This window comes from Myotis yumanensis, unplaced genomic scaffold (genome assembly GCF_028538775.1).
Source record: "Myotis yumanensis isolate MYYU_CA2020_CCGP unplaced genomic scaffold, mMyoYum1.0.hap1 SCAF_1, whole genome shotgun sequence".
Taxonomy (NCBI): domain Eukaryota; kingdom Metazoa; phylum Chordata; class Mammalia; order Chiroptera; family Vespertilionidae; genus Myotis; species Myotis yumanensis.
The window spans coordinates 211,768,471-211,785,585 of NW_027223752.1; the positions used below are offsets into that span (position 1 = coordinate 211,768,471).

At 37.6% G+C, this 17,115-nt stretch overlaps 1 protein-coding gene across 2 annotated transcripts in view; it reads left to right on the top strand.

Annotated features, from left to right (window-relative positions):
• GABRA2 (gamma-aminobutyric acid type A receptor subunit alpha2) overlaps positions 1-17,115 on the top strand; it is a 116,523-nt gene that overhangs the window by 89,233 nt on the left and 10,175 nt on the right. The window contains exons 9-10 of one of the 2 annotated variants that reach the window (XM_070397149.1): positions 10,169-10,371; positions 16,079-16,258. In XM_070397149.1, the coding sequence (XP_070253250.1) occupies positions 10,169-10,371; positions 16,079-16,258 (383 nt within the window). The remainder of the gene's footprint in view (positions 1-10,168; positions 10,372-16,078; positions 16,259-17,115) is intronic. The other variant, XM_070397157.1, reaches the window with a different exon arrangement.

A 17,115-nucleotide genomic window follows, 5' to 3' on the forward strand; every position in this document is an offset into this window, starting at 1 on the left:
TGAAGTTTAGAGGGAACATAATGCAGAGGGCTAAAGTGGTATTGACACCAGCTATAAATTCAGGGGGTTCCCAGAACTATCCTCAAGGTTGATAACATACTATAAGGACCACAGAACACACGGAAATCTGTTACAGGCACAGTTATAGTTTATTTCAAAGAAAAGAAAGAGATTAAAATCAGCCAAGGGAAGCAGCATATAGAGTGCATTCCAGGCAAAGATCCAAATGCAGAGCTTCCATTGTCTTCTCCCTATGGAGGCAGGGTCAGCATTACTTTCCTGGCATTGCTGCATGACAACACATACAGAATATGCCCACCAGGAAAGCTCATCTGCACCTTGCTGTCCAAAGTTTGTCTTGGGCTCTGTCGTTTTGGCACTGTTGACTCGTCTTATAGATGACCTCAGCCCCTCAGGGGGTCAAGCTGATATGTCATGATCTAAAAACTCCACACTAAATCCAGTTGCTGCTACCTAGCTGTCCCAAAACCCCCAGGCCAACACAATTGTAATATAATTAATGTGTATAAAGTGATGAATTCATATACATTGGGAAAGGATTCCCACCATAGAGTTGATTAGCACACCCATCACCTCACATATTTACCTTGTTTTCTTCTTTTTCATGAAAACGCTTAAGTTCTGTTCTCTTCGAAAATGTCAATTACACAGTATTATCAACTATAGTCACCATGTTATATATAGGTCTTCAGATATTACTCATCTTATAATTGAAAGTTTGTACCCTTTTCCCAGCCTCTTCCTGTTTCTCCCATCCCATTGTACTCTCTGTTTTTATAAACTTTCCAATTATACCTCAACAAAGCTGAAATAATTGAGAGAATCAGAAAGTAACCTGAGCGCAGGTTTAGCCTGCCCCGGCTGAAGAGTTGGGGCAGCCTTAGAAGGAGACACACATGGTTTTAACTGGAAAGTAGAGAGAAGGTGGCAGTGGGAGCAGGATGCCTGGCTGGTACCAGGATATGAAACCAATGAACAGAAAGCCAGTGCAGGGCAGACACAGTCTCTGCAAAACTCATCCAAATGCCTATCAGGAGACCTGGGCTGCGGAGTGCTAACAGGCGGCACACCTGGCATCCCAGAATTGACTTTGGCACTCGGCAGCACATGCTGATTGGCAAGCTGCCAGCCTACCAGCTTGCCCCCCTCTCCCCCTGCTGTCAGACTCTCATCCTAGTCAGCCCCTGGCAATTAGGAAAGTGACTGAAGCAAAATGTATAAAAAGCCATGGCAAGGAACATTAGTAAGGCTTGGGAGTTCTAGTCTAGAGGCAGGCTTAAAAGTTGTTTCAGGAAGATAGGTAGCCTGGTGGAGCTTGATTGATGAGAATGAATTATGAGTAACAGTATGGCTAGAGAATTAAAAATATATGCTATGGGTCTGTCCTTGAGTTTTCTGTTTTTAGATTTTTCTAGGACGTGCAAATATTACTTCAATACAGTAATGACCGCTCAAGTCATGGGGACAGTTTAACCAATCTCATTTCCCACACTGACATCCACATAGTCATAGTGATGAGAAAGACCTATTCAAATAGTCTTTGTTTAAGCGCTTTCTATGCATCATATACTGCGTAGGCAACTCAGATTTACTCATTGTTAAATTCCAAGAAAAGAAATCTCCAGTTAGTACAGTAAGTACCTCCCCTTTTCAGACAAGAACATGAACACCCAGAACTGTTGAGAGGCTATTCCATTATCACAGAGCAGGTCAGTAAAAAGAAAGAACTTGACCTTACAACTCTCCAACTCTAATTGTTTCACTTTTTATACTGCACCATTATGCCATCAAATGACTGTTTCCTTTTTTTTTCGAGACTGAAATCAGAAATATTCTGGGTAATTTCTGTTTGAGAGTCAGGCTGACCAAACATAGACCAGTACCAGAACTTGAGGGAAACATTCAGTTTGAATTCTAGTTAACTATTCATTTCAGCAAGTACTGATTAAAGTATTTCAGATTCCTTGCTCAATTCCTTGTCCAAAAGTTGGTACTATCAGATTATGGTATAGCAACTAATCCATTAACTGGCTTTTCAAAGTTCAGTCCTGCCAGGGTGTCATATGTCACGTTTTTAAGTGGAATTAACCTAGATAATCCAGGTCATTAAAAAGGCATAACAACTTATACTAAGATGACCTTAGTCATTAAAAACTTCAGTTTAATCTGAGATGAAGAACTTGATTACTAGCATTGCTGTATAATATACTTGGTCCTGATACTCATCTGTGAAATCTTGATAACCCTATAGAATATATGAGGTAAATTTCATTTTAACAGGAAGGGTTTTTATTTTAAATATATTTTTTTGATTTATTAACCTTTGTATATAGTGAAAATAATGACTCCTCAACTATAATTACATTACTATCTGTACCAGTCTGAGCCATTAAATATTTAGTGTCACTATAACCAAATTTTTAGTGCATACATATTCTTAGTTTCTAACTTTCAAAAAAAGAATAAAAGCCTTAACCAGTTTGGCTCAGTGGATAGAGCGTCGGCCTGTGGACTGAAGGGTCCCAGGTTTGATTCTGGTCAAGGGCATGTACCTTGGTTGCAGGCACATCCCCAGGTGGGGGGTGTGCAGGAGGCAGCTGATTGATGTTTCTCTCTCATCGATGTTTCTAACTCTCTATCCCTCTCCCTTCCTCTCTGTAAAAAAAATCAATAAAATATAAAAAAAGAATAAAAGCTATTATTTATTTTCAAATATGTACTAGTCTTTCAAGAAAATGTTCTCTATTCGGGTGACTTTTTGTGAATAAGAATATTTAATAATGCCTTATTCATCATAAATAACATAATATCTCCCCACTTAAATAACTCAGGGAGCTATAAGAAGTCACCAATACTATTAGCATTTGAATAGTCACCCTGAAATTTATGGCAATGCAATTATAAGATTGAAATATAAAAGGGTTTGGAAACAATGAGGAGTTTACACAGCGCATGTTTTCTATGGTCTCCTGTTCATTTATAGTCTTACTGTCATCAGACTGAATATATTATTTTCCTTTAAACTCATGAAATCAGAATATTACTGTTTTAACAGAGTACCATAGACTGGTCCATTACAGACAACAGAGTTTATTTCTCACGGTTGTGGAGGCTGGAAGTCCGAGATCAGGCTGCCAGCCTGCTGGGGTCGGTGGGGTTCTGGTGAGAGCCCTCTTTCAGATTGTAGCCTGCTGACTTCCCATCATTTCATCACACGGAGGAAAAACAGTGAACTCGCTCTCTGGCTTCTTATTATAAGGGCACTAATCCCACCTGTGAGGGCTTCACCCTCATGACCAAGTTGTCTCTCCAAGGTCCCACTCCCAAATACCATCACATCAGGAATGAGATTTCAAAAGATGAATTTTTGGGAAAGGCAGATATGCAATCCATAACAACTACTGCAACATTTAGCAGTTACATCAGGTTGTACGTTTTTGGGTAATGGAGCATTGGTGCAGGGGTCCCCTAGTGATGGCCCTGGCAGACCGTATTTAACCATGTTTAGATCCAACATTACCTTAATGGAGAACTTCTACTCATTTCTGATTTCACTTAGGATTAGATGTGAATCAGACAAGATTTCTTGGAAGTCACTTCTCAGGTGTAATAAATGATGACATGGGTATTTCTTAACATCAGATTGGTCTTAAGAAATAATGACATTTCTTAATAATCCATTTTATAGCACCAGGCTCTCAAATTATGCCTACTTTATAGAATTGAATTGTATCCTTTTAAAATTCCAGGAACAGAGTAGTTCAGACTGGGCGAAATGAAATGAAAATGGTGGGTTTAATAAGACCAGAAATGCAAGTGCCCACTCTGAAAAGATGCCAGGCTTTCTTGGAACAATGGAAGAATACAGGGAATCTGGCTCAAAGCTTTCTCTTTCCTTGTGAGGCAAGTCAATTATTTCTGAAGGGGGAAATGAATAACTAAAATAAAATAGCCCAAGTCTTTCTAGGTAGCCATTTAAGCAGTACAATCCCTGTGTCCTTTGATTTTTCTTAAACCACCACTAGATGGGACACTTGCATCCTTGGTTTGGATTCTTAGTTTTTTTATTCTCACGTTGGGGACCTAATGTGCTTAGAAATAACAGGGGAGCCAGTGATCTTTATTTGACAGGTTCTAAATAGTCATTTGCAGATGTTATTTAGTGTTCCCATTTTAGAGATGAAGTTGCCGAGGCTCAGTGAGAGAGAGTGGGAGAGAAGGGAAAATTTAACATTTGTTGGGCGGTGCTATATATGAAGCCTATATACTCCTACTTTATCCTCCCAACAGCCTGAAGAAATGTTATTTCCATTTTGTAGATGAGGAACTCAGCAAGGTCAGGAAGCTGCTGTGTCAGAAGCAGAATCCAAATCCTTACCTGACTTTAGTGCACATTCGTCACTGTGCACAGCCACTTCTCAAGCAGTTTAAACACTTTAATGCATGATATAAACCTGAAATTACAAAGGTAGTAGGGGCCCCAGCAGGAAAAGGCAAAGGTTAGATGCAGGGCACTGAAAAATGCATGATGTGGACATACAATTGGCGTTGATAGGGAATACCGTTTGTAGATTAGGCAGTATATTAGTAATTTGGGGGAGAATGAGGACTTTTGAGGCAGACTGAGTGGGTGTCTGTCCCACCTCTATTGTTTGAGAACAGTGTGATCTTTAGTGGGTACTCAAAATCACTTAGCCTCAGCTTCCTTGTTGTAAAGGAGGATGGTAACAATACCTAACTCACAGGGTTGTTATGCGGGATAAGCACTTTAATATGTAAAGAGTTCTTATAATAGATGCACGAAGTTCTTGCAAGAGTAGGCCTTACTTCCCCCGGCTGCCAACACCGGCTTCCCTCTGGCACCTGGGACCTGGGCTTCCCTCCCAGCCCCTGCTTTATCCGGAGGTTGTCCAGAAGGACATCCGGAAGGATGTCACGTCTAATTAGCATATTACGCTTTTATTATCCTAGATATGGCATATAGTAGATGCTCCTTAGTGGTATTTTCTATTATTACATCTGGAGTAATGTAAGAATATGAGATTAATGTATAGTAGGCATCAATTTATACTCTTTTTACATCACATTTACATTGTGATGTGATTAAACCTCTGTTTCATTCTAAAGCTCACTAGATTCTTAATTTGTACATTCCTTTTTATAGAATCCATAAATATGATCCATCCGTGTTCCTTTTCAGTTTTTTTTTTTTAATTAATCCCTTCACTTGGTGAACCAACAGGTAATGAGTGTTTGCTGTTGCCAGAATATGAGTTAGGTGGCAGCATTTTAAAAAGGTCTGATGAGCCATTGTGCCCACCAGCTGCTCAGTGTGGAGGAGTGAGACAGGCGTGTAAATAAATAAACGAAGTGAAGGATCATAGGTTCCCTGGTGAGAAATATTCCAAAATAAGCTAAGGGCAACAGAAGGAAGCAGTTATATCTGAGGAAGTCAGAGAAGCCCAAAGGTAAGAAGCATCAAGTCAAGCCTAGCAAATTAGCATAATGTTCTAAGCAGAAGACTTACAAAATGATCAAAAGCAACGTGGAGCATATGGAGAACAGCAAATCACTGCGTGGTGGATCTCAGGCACGGGGGTCATTTGTGTGTAAGGGTGGCCAGACAGACAGGGGCCAAGCCACGCACAGGCTCACATCCTATGCCAAAACCATGGAAACTGCTTGCAAGGTGTTTTAGCAAGAGGGTAAATGGATGCATGGAGTTTAGGGAAAACCGTTATGGAGAATGTTGTGAAAATAAATTGAAATGGGATGAGTGATGCAGAGTAACTAGTTAAGAGGTAGTTGGTATCATCCAGGTAAGAAATTATGAAGGCCTCAAATAAGTCAATGAATATCATATTCAAAATGCAGTAACGCAAAAGCAAAAAGACAATGTTAGAAAAACAAGAGAAGAAAAACAACAAATCACCTTAACAACAGAGGAACAACAGCCAAAGTAATCTTTTAAACAGAAAACTCTGATTATGTCACTACCCTGTTTGAAATGAACTCTGTATGTAATGGTTTCCCACTGCTCTTGTCACCTCCATACAATGTAACAGGCTCTGAGAGTCTGGTTCCTGCCTGGCCTTTGGCCTCTTCTTCCATGAAACCCTTATCTGCTACCTTCCTACCTTGCAAGCCTCTTTCTACTCCTCTGAAATGCCACATTCCCCTTGTCCCTGGGCTTCCATGCATGTTCTTTTCTTTCTTTTTTTAAAAAATATATTTTATTGATTTTTTACAGAGAGGAAGGGAGAGGGATAGAGAGTTAGAAACATCAATGAGAGAAAAACATCGATCAGCTGCCTCCTGCACACCCCCTACTGGGGATGTACCCGCAACCAAGGTACATGCCCTTGACCGGAATCGAATCTGGGACCCTTCAGTCCGCAGGCCGACGCTCTATCCACTGAGCCAAACCGGTCAGGGCGCATGTTCTTTTCTAAGTCTAGTGATTTCCTCTTGTCTGGTAACCCCTCGAACAAACTTTCCCCTTATTTCCTGAGGGAAGCCTAACCCAACATCGAAGTCTAGGTAGATCACCTGCTTGCAGTTCATCATCAACACTACCCAGTTGTGATGTTAGTTTCCATTGTGTTTTTTTTGTTTTGTTTTTTAAGCATATGTCTTAGTTTATTTGGTTTTGCTCACATTTTCACTCATAGTTCTACAGAGTCCAGCACAGAATGCGGACGGAATAATGCACGCTCGCTTTATAAATGAAGGAGAATTCTTGCAATTATCCTACTAGGTCAGTGGTTATCAATTACAGATCACTGGGGGAGTAATTTCAATACATATTTCGTAATTGATTTAAAACCTCTTCAGTGACCTTTAACCTGCTACTATGGTTCTTTTGTAATTTGGGGAGAAGGCACGGAGGCTATAAACCATATACTTGATGGGAGTATACAGTCATGCAAACCAACAGAAAATTCAGAATGGACATTATTTCCCCTGGCCGGTGTAGTTCAGTGGTTAGAGCGTTAGCCCCACACACCAAAGAGTCTCGGGTTCAATTCCTTGTCAAGGACACGTGCTGGGTTGCAAGTCCATCCCTGGCCCCAGCCAGGGCACATGTGGGAGGAAACCAATGGATGTGTCTCTCTCACATCCGTGTTTCTCTCCCTTCCACCCCCTCTAAAAATCAATGGGAAAAATATCCTTGGGTGAGGATTAACAACAACAACAGCAAAATGGACATGCTCTGATAGTGGTATGCATTAGACCAGGCCATAGGAGCCTTTAGTGTAGAAATCCCGCAGAAGGAGCAACTGAGCTGTGTGTACCACGACACTGATAGACTGTGCACCACTTTGGTGCAGGGATCTTAACTATTTTGTTCATTGGTGTGTTCCCAGTGCCTAGAAATGGCCCTGGCCTCTAGTAGGTACCCAATAATTTATTAAGAGAGGGAATTGAAGTTAGCTAAATAAAAATGGGAATGAGTAACAAGGAAAAGATTCTAGGTAGAGGAAACAGACAGATAGGTAATACATGTCACACAGCTTCAGCCTGGAGTATGAAAACGGCCTCATTTAGATTGCAGGGGCCTTTCTCTGGGAAAAGGATTTCAGGAAGAACATAATTTGGGGAAAGGGGTATGAGTTTTGGATTTATTAAAATTCATGACATATTCAGGTAAACAAAGAGAAAAAAAATGTGTAATTCCTCATAGTCTTATCCACACTATAATTATCCTTTCAAACATTTTCTTCTAGATCATATAGACTGTTTCTAAAGTCTCACACATTTTAAATTAGTGAAGTTTGAGTTCAGTAGGTCTTATGACAAAGATATGTTATCCAAGTTCTAGTTTCTGTCTCTAACACATAGAAGTTTCACCATTTTTACCATTCATATGTAGTACAGTTATGAATTAGAACCACACCCTTAAAAATAAAGTAAAATAAAATGCAACGTTTCATACTGCATCTATACTGTATTTGTAAATGTTATTTTATCGTTGTTGTTGTTGTTATTTGGAAGGAGGTATTATTTCTTTGTTCATTAGGCTGAAGGGAGAAAACCCCACATGTTATTAGAATGCCTGTTGTTTCTGCCATTTCTGGCAGTAACCAGCAGGTGGTATCCAACAATTTTACATTTCTGTTCTATTGCAGTTTTTGTGCCTAAGACTTCTCCTTCCTACCTTGCACGCCCCCCCGACCCCCACTCCAGTCACAAATACTCCCACACAAGCATTTCATGGGGATAAAGGACTACAGGAGGATTTTATTTTAATTTTTGACTTAAATCTGTTTTGACATTGCTTTCAGGGTGATTTTTATTTTGACACAAGCACTGAGGTTTTTTTTTAAAATAGAGACGCTGCTTTATATGCAGTAGCCCATCGTTGCTCTAACAACACCATATGAAAACAATGTTTGTAATCCCCACTTTACAAAGAGGCTAGCAGTGGTTCTCAAGCTTCCTAATGCTGTGACCCTTTAATACAGTTCCTCATGTTGTGGTGACCCCCAATTTCACTGTTACAAATTGAACATAATTAAAGCATAGTGGTTGATCACAAAAACAATATGTAATTATATATGTTTCTTCCGATGGTCTTAGGCGACCCCTGTGAAAAGGTTGTTCGACCCCCAAAGGGGTCGCGACCCACAGGTTGAGAACCACTGGGTTAGGCAATCTCCCCAAGGTCACAAAATGAGAACTCGGGTATTGGCTGTGTCATCCACAGTGTCTGTCTCTATGCTGAAATCATGGACCTTGATTTGATTTTCTCCTTTAAGTGCACGTCTTCACCCAATACCTGTCACTCCTTTACTTTGACACTATTTGCTCAGCTACCATGAGTTGCGGTTTTTGACACCTAAACCTTGAAATAGAAACACTACACAGAATAACAATGGAATATTTATTAAAAAGCTTGATGTTAGGCATTGCCTGTGTACAGGGAATGGTCATATACTGTTCACATATAGACATCGAATTTTAGTGCTGAAAGCACTTTAAGATACTTGCCTATTTTTTTATGAAAAAGAGACATAAACGTCTCCAAAAGCTTTTCCTTATAGCAGTCACACAGAAGTGATAAGGGAAGAAGCAGTCTGTTAAAGAAATGTTTGGGGAACATACATTTATGAAGGCCCTCCCAGGTATAGGAAAATGTCCATTGTTGGGAGACAGACAGGCATGTGGAAGGTTTGTGCACGTCCCGGGTAAGTGCGCCCCTTTATTTAACGCCCAGCTCTGTCTGCAGTGCAGTGGGGCCAGGCTGAGCTGAACTAGCAGTCAGAGACGCTGGCCTATGAGAACCTTATCATTCCAGTGGAAAGAGAAAAAGGAAGGGAGGGAGGGAGGAAAGAACTTATAATCAGTGTTAGCAATTCCATGATCAAGTTTCCAACATCAGGTAAATACAAATACATATACAGTTCAGAGATGGGGAAGATTTGAATATGGTGAAACATTGCACATTCATCTTGAAATTCCTATGATGTGTTATTGGCTTAAAATGACCACAACAGTGCACAAGGGGAACAAGATTATTATCTAAACAAAAAGAAATGTAAAATATTCTTTAAAAGGAGTAGTTTACATTTTACAAGGTTTTGGTTTAGTTGCTTGTTTTATTGTCTATAGGTCTTACACTCCATTATGAAAGAAATTATGTCCTTATGATGCTATGCAATCTACAATTAACTTCATACTGAGGCAGCCATACTTAGAATGAAGAACTTCATCATAGTTCCATTGTAATCATCAGTGAGGGGGATTAGTCCATTGCCTCACATAGTTCAAATAAAGGATGAACAAATCAATGTGAGACTTAATGTGGGATTTTAAAAAATTAACATTAATGGATAGTAGGTCAATATAAAGTGCTGACTTTTCCTCATAGGAAATTGTACTGCGGACTCACCAGTCTTTTTATCCCCAACTGTACTGAAGAAGGGAACAAAGGGATGCAGACAAGCAAAAATGAAAACAAAGCATTTCAGGGTCATCTCTCCCAGTAGTTTTTTGTTGTCCTTGTTTGTTAGTTTTATTTTATTTTTACAGTGAAAAAAATGTGGACCTGAAAGTTGCTTTGGAAAACAAAGACAAAAAAACTAATTATAATGCTTCCCAGCTAGGATCTGTTGATGATTCTGGTTTCTATTTTTTTCCTCTGCAGGTGTAACAACTGTCCTAACAATGACAACTTTAAGCATCAGTGCTCGGAATTCTCTCCCCAAAGTGGCTTATGCTACTGCCATGGACTGGTTTATTGCTGTTTGTTATGCATTTGTGTTCTCGGCCCTAATTGAATTTGCAACTGTTAATTACTTCACCAAAAGAGGATGGGCTTGGGATGGGAAGAGTGTAGTAAATGACAAGGTAAGTGAGAACTTCCTTCTCACCATGATTAAGAGAATACCTGGCAGATATAGATTATAAATACATATATACATATGTCATACAGATTTATTTTGAAGTGTGCTCTTGCCTGAAATCCTTTAGGAGTGCTTATAGTAGTAATACTTCCCATGGAACCTCACCCTAGCATTTGGTTAGCTCTGACTCTGTATCAGGAACTGTGCTGCTTTTCTACATAAGCTCTATCGTATAATCTTCACACCAACTTTATAACTAGAGTCTCTTTTTAATTATATTTTTTTCTCTGACAACAAAGCCGGGGTTTAATGAAGTTACTTACTTTCCAGAGCTCACACAGGTAGTGAAAAAGAATACTTGAACCCAAATCTGTCTGGTCGTTAAGTTGACTGTCTTGACATCACAGTAATTCATAATGAAGTGATTTGGGAAGAAAAATGGGCATCACCTTGACCTACTATGGAATTTCAGGCCCTATCAGTGGATTGAGTTACTACTGTGCACCTACCCCCATTTCTGTTGCTTGCGTCATTGTTCCCTCTCCCATGTTGCCTGAAATATGTGGGTAGTTGCTGGAATGTCTAGAAAGTTTAAGTTGCTCATGGAGTCTATAAGAGAAAGTTACTTATTTTAAAGATTAACTTCTTTGGGGATTGTTGGTTTCCAGTATGGAAGCTAGTAGGGAGGCTGTACATTGATATACCAGCTGTTCGTTTGTTTTTCTTATTCTATGGATTATTACTCATCTTCCTTAATAGCAGGCTTTGGATATACCACAATGAGATACAAAGTTTTCTTAATAAGAGTAAAAAGTTCTAGTTGGAGGATTTTTTTTTTAGTAATATATCTACTTAAATGCTCTTCCATTACATTTGAAATAACATACTTGCTGATTTCTTTTTTTCATTTATTTCAATATAAATAATTTTCCTAATTTCTATGACCATATTGCAGTTTAAGCATACACACATGTAATAGTTTAAAAGCCCTGCTTTTTAACCTGATTTTGTAAACTGTTGAAGTTTTAATTAGTTCTGGTTTATTTCATTTTATAAACTGTGTTTTGCATACTAACAGCCAATGAGTAAATATTAAAGGAAACCTGATTAATTTTCTCTTTTTAACCTCCATGTTATTTCAGCATTTCCATTACATTTTATTGTTGATTTATGTTTTCATTCCCCATGTAGTATACTGCTTTTTCATTGTTATCTGTGAAATTACATCTTTTTAGTTATATTAGTTATATATGCACTTTCATACTAGCATAATTTTGAAGATAAAATGTTAGTTATTTGGGAGTGTGTCACAAATGGTAAACAGTGGTTTGTGGTATAAATGTCCCATACAGAAATTTATTGATATATTATATTTCAATACTATGAGGGTGCCAATCAAGTTGGCATTGTGACAAATCAAATAACATGCCTTCTAAACCCCTGAACTTGGAAAATAGAAGTACTTATTTATGCAAAAAACCACATTCTTAATAATGCATTTTAAATGCAATAACCTACGAGTTATGAATACTGGATTTAAGTATACCCACATATCAGATCACACATAATGAAAACAAGTCTAGGTCCAAATAATTGCAGGAAAACAACTAATAAGGTTTCTATTATTTCAGTTCCTAGAGGTTAAGTTTAGGGGTTAATTCAGTGGGAACAGTACACCAGGCACATTGCTTGTTTGTATTTACTCATTCAGAGCCAGAGTGCCAAGCACAGTGCAGGCACTTCAGAAATTTCTCTTGAATAAAAAATCCATGAGTTTCTTATTTTAAATCTGGCAATGCAATATTAATGAGAAGAATGCTTTTTCTTCATGGAAAAATTTCAAAACTTTACATTGGTGAATTTACCAATGGGTACTCAATCCAATTTCATGATCCAAATGAATTTTGGGAAGTGTTTCCTAAACTTGCCTTGGAAATAACCATGTCCTTAGACCTGGAGGAAAATGAAGTAGAGTAGCCTACCATCTTCCTTAAAAAAAATCAGTGCAGTCTACCTCTGCTTTAGTTTTCTTTAGATTACTTTTTAAGTGAAAAAGAATAATTTTCTGAAAATAGTATTAAGCCACAGACCATATCGGTGTCCTTTCATTCTAATCAGACTGGTGGTTCTCTGCTTTCATAATCAATCATGAACAAATGCAGCTAAAGTACGGTATCTGCCAAAGTATCTGAAAAGTATATGAAAACTTCTTGAAAATTTGTTAGCTGGCAAGTATTAATTTGCCTCATAAAAAATAATCACTGAGGCATATATATCAATGTTATGTGTTTAAAAATAAGAAATGTGTATTTAATATAGTGTACTTGTAGATTGTGCTCTGGTGATCTTTAAAGTTAAATAAATAAATCTCAATTCATATTCAAGTTACATTTGAGCACTCTTAGAAGACAAAACATACCTTGTTTTGTGATCTTGGTCAAAATTTTACATCACGTTTAGCCTCAGGTGTGAAATTAGACAACAAAGCCTTGTCATCTAAATGTAGTGCTGGATCAAATGATCCAACTCCAAATTTTTATATCCTTCCATATATAAAAGTACCTATTATGCAACTGTCTCAGTTCTTCTGGAACCTTCCCTTATGCCCTATGCTCTTCCACTGGCATGAGGCTAATTATTGCACTCCAGTGCTTATCCCCTTTACTTGATGCTCCTTTCTCAACATTGGTCCATGGTTATTATTATTATTTTTTGTTATTTATTCAAAGCCATATTTTCTTTTTAAATGCCTCTTTCCTCTCACTTTATGAACATGCTTACTATGCTTAATTTACTGTAAATACAGAAATAAAACTCCAGAACCTAGGTCACCCATTCCCCTATCCTCAGATTCTTCCCTCTTTTTCTCCATTTGAGCTTTTTGAAAGCATTGCTTACAGTGCCATGTTCTCACTTTCAATTTAATTTTCAACCTACTGTAATCTGATTCCCTTCCTATTTATTGTTCTGTAACTGAAGGGGACCAATAACCTTCACATTTTCAGACCAGATAATAATTTTCATTTTTCTCAATGGATCCCCATTGGGGAACCCATTGAATACTGTTATACTCCAGAACTCCATTCCTGGCTCACGTCAGCAACATTTCATCTTTTTTTCCTCTTTAAAACGAATCTTGGAGCCCTAGCCAGTTTGGCTTAGTGAATAGAGCATCGGCCTGTGGACTGAAGGGTCTCGGGTTCAATTCCCATCAAGGGCACATGCCCAGGTTGCTGGCTCGATCCCCAGTAGATGGTGTGCAGGAGGCAGCCGATCAATAATTCTCTCATCATTGATGTTTCTATCTCTCTCTCCCTCTCCCTTCCTCTCTGAAATCAATAAGAATATACATATATTTTAAAAAGAGTCTTGGAATATAAACTTCCTTCCCTCAAAATCTGGCTGCCGCCACTATTCATTCTAGTCTTTGAGATTCTGTGCGTGAGTTCAGCAGGGATCCAGGCTCCCTAGCATCTGCTCTTGTATATCCCCAGACATCATTTGGCTTTATGTTTTGTTGTTTTAGTTTTTACTATTCACTATGTGTTCTCACTTCAAGGGTTTTCCTGACAATATTTGTAGGAACATGTACCACACGAAGCAAACTGTCCAGCTCTTTGTTGTCCCGAAATAGACAACCCCTATTCCTCCTCAGAACAAATGCCAGTCCTCAGGAAGTTCCTGATTTCTTGCCCCCCCTTCCAATAATTAGATCCCTTTGTAAGTGTGTCTAGTATCCTCTTCTTTTGCATTAGAGTATCACAGTCTGTAATTGCATATTCATGTCTCAACTCCTTCATGATAACAATGATCATGCTTATTTTAGTAAATCATTTATTCCTGTCTCTTTGCACAGGGCTTTGTATATATTTGTTGCTCAATAAATACGGTATGGATTAACAAAGTAGAACAAGTCAAATTGACAACCACACCTTCATCTTACCTTCTACAGTAATTATCTATAAGTGTAGTCCACGCCTCTCCTTTAACTTCAAGGATCACATACCTAACCTGTCCCCTAGGCAACTTATACTTGAATATAACATCTCAATCTTTACATGTCTTTTATAAATGAAAGAAACAACAAACAAAAATAAAACTCCTAAATTGATTTGTATATCTTCCCCCTGCCCATGTCTATTTTGCATGTATACCTCATTTCATGGCAAAACCTAGTATCACATACCAACAACTTGGAAGTTTCCCTTAACATCTAACCAATGATTAAATGGTGTCCATTCTCCAAACTACATGTCATAGACTATGCTCTTGCCATCTCTCTTTTGTTTAAGTCTCTTTATTTCTTATTATCTTTAATCATATCTCCCTCAAATCCACCCTCTAAATTAGTTCCAGAGTTATCTTTCTCAACCAGAAATCTACTTGTTTACTTTTTCATTTCTTTAATGAATTATTGAAGGCAATCCTTCAAACATCCAAGCTAATATGGTCCAAGTATATAGCTTGCTCATCTATTTAAATGCATGATCAATAATAAGAAAATTAATGTTTGTTCTTTATTGGGCACTTACTACTATGTGCCTGGGAATATCTTCATTTTGGAAATGAGAACATATAGGATTAGCCAAATAAAGTTACTTGCTTAGGATCACATATCTAACAAATGGTGGGCTCAATAGTAAACAAAAATCTAAAGTCCATGCTCATATTCGTCCTCCAACCATGACACACATCTCAGGCATCATGCTTCCACACGCCTCCAGGACATTAGATATGCTGGTCTCCTTGGCTGAAATGCCCTTGCCTCCCTTCCCTAACCAATGAACTCTAACTTATTTCATAAGATCCATCTGATTTTACTTAAATCTTGAAACTGTCCAAACAAATCTAATTGCCATAATGTTTCTGCAGACCCGTACAAATTCTTTTATGTAACCTCATCAAATTGTAGATTTATTGTAAAGAAATCTGTTTCTGACAGCAGGTTACATGCTCTAAGAGTTTTGTTTTATTCATCATTTTCTTTGCCATTTCCTTGCATACTGTTTAGCACATAATTTATTTGAGATAAAATTTTAAAATAATTAACTTTAACCTGTTGAGATGGTTTCCATTTCTAAACCTTAATCACTGGTTCTATGCTGTCCAAAACAAAGCATATTCTCTGGAAATAAACTAGATATTAAATTATTAAAGCAGAGACATAGCAATATAATACCCAAACTAATATGAGGCATGTCATTATTTTGTGATTCACTTCATAAAACTCATGAAAAACATCACTTTTCAAGTCTTTTTGTTGTTTTATTTCTTTTCTTTTTTTTAAACATCCTGCCTTGTTCCAAAAGCATTTCAGGCAGATTACCAGAAAAATGCATGTACTTAAATTACTATAAAATCATATATAAATAGAAGAAGGACATCACAATGAAGGAAAATAGGCTATCAATTTGTCCACCATTGGGCCAAAACATTACCTGTAGTTCATAGATAGAATAACTAAGTTTCAAATTGAGTTTCTTGGCTACCACAGTAACCATGAGGTGGGGAGGTAGTTATATTTCTTTCATCAAAACATGGAAGCATCAATTCCCTCAGAAAAATAAAGATTTTCTTACACTGAATTCTCTTTTTAAAACAACATCATATGGGTTTTATATCAGGGAAAACTGGGTACTGTTGCAAGTAGTAATGTCAACATTTTTTTCCAATAAACACAGTAATTAATTTCATATTGATGTTTCTTGTAGTCCCCTTCAATAAAAACTGAAGGCATTACATTAACATACAACTCAGAGAAGGCAATTCTTCAAGGATCTAAGCTAATATGGTCTAAATATATAGCTTTCTCATGGCCCAATTTAATCCAAGGAAAGACTTTAGAGTACTTAGAGAAGTGGATGGACTGTAAAACCTTCAAAGGATTTTCTGTAAGTATCACTTTTCTTAGTCAGGAGGGTTAGCAGATAGTTAATACCATTGTCTGGCCAGGGAGCATGTTGTTGTTTTACAAGTAATGGGCTCTCTAGTCGCCACAATGACTGTAAAAAAGCAACATGGGATGTGGAACGAGTGTAGAGTTACCACTATGGAGACGTGGTGTTTTCTCCAAAGTTTATTATATGTAGTGTTGTATTTACAAAAGCTCCTTGTTCTACGGGACAAGTTTGAGATCCTTTCCAACTCTAAAACTATGTGGTTGTTTTTTTTATTTATGTGTCAGGTCAGTAGGTGTCTATATTTTAGCTAGAGCAATTGCTGAAGCTATTAGCACATTATTTTACCAATACTAGAAGGAAGCCAAGATTGGTTAGCCACTATGGTGTAAGACATTTAGATTTCTGTAATCAGAAAATTTCTAGACTTGAGTTTTTAAATATATATTCAGAACTCCAATAAAGTAATAAGCTCAGAATATTCTGAATTCTATAAAATATCATTTTAAAAATGGAAATTAATTAATGTTGGTTATATTTCCTTTTCATTCCACTTTGATAGCAACATCAACAACTTTTATAGTGGCATAATTTACACTTTCCCCAACTAGAGTAAAAAATACATCATTTACTGATTTTGTTCATAAGCCACATTATCCCCCTTCTCCCTTATATGAGTTTCAATTGCCAGTAAAACAACTTCCACAAACATTGTTTTTACAGTTGAGCTTATTTCTTGATTTCCCAGTCTCCTACATCTATAGATGGTAAAATTGAGAATTTCAGGAGAATTACATAATAGAATTGTAGAATAAACTATTGAAATCTGTTTCTATTAACCTAATGAAAAT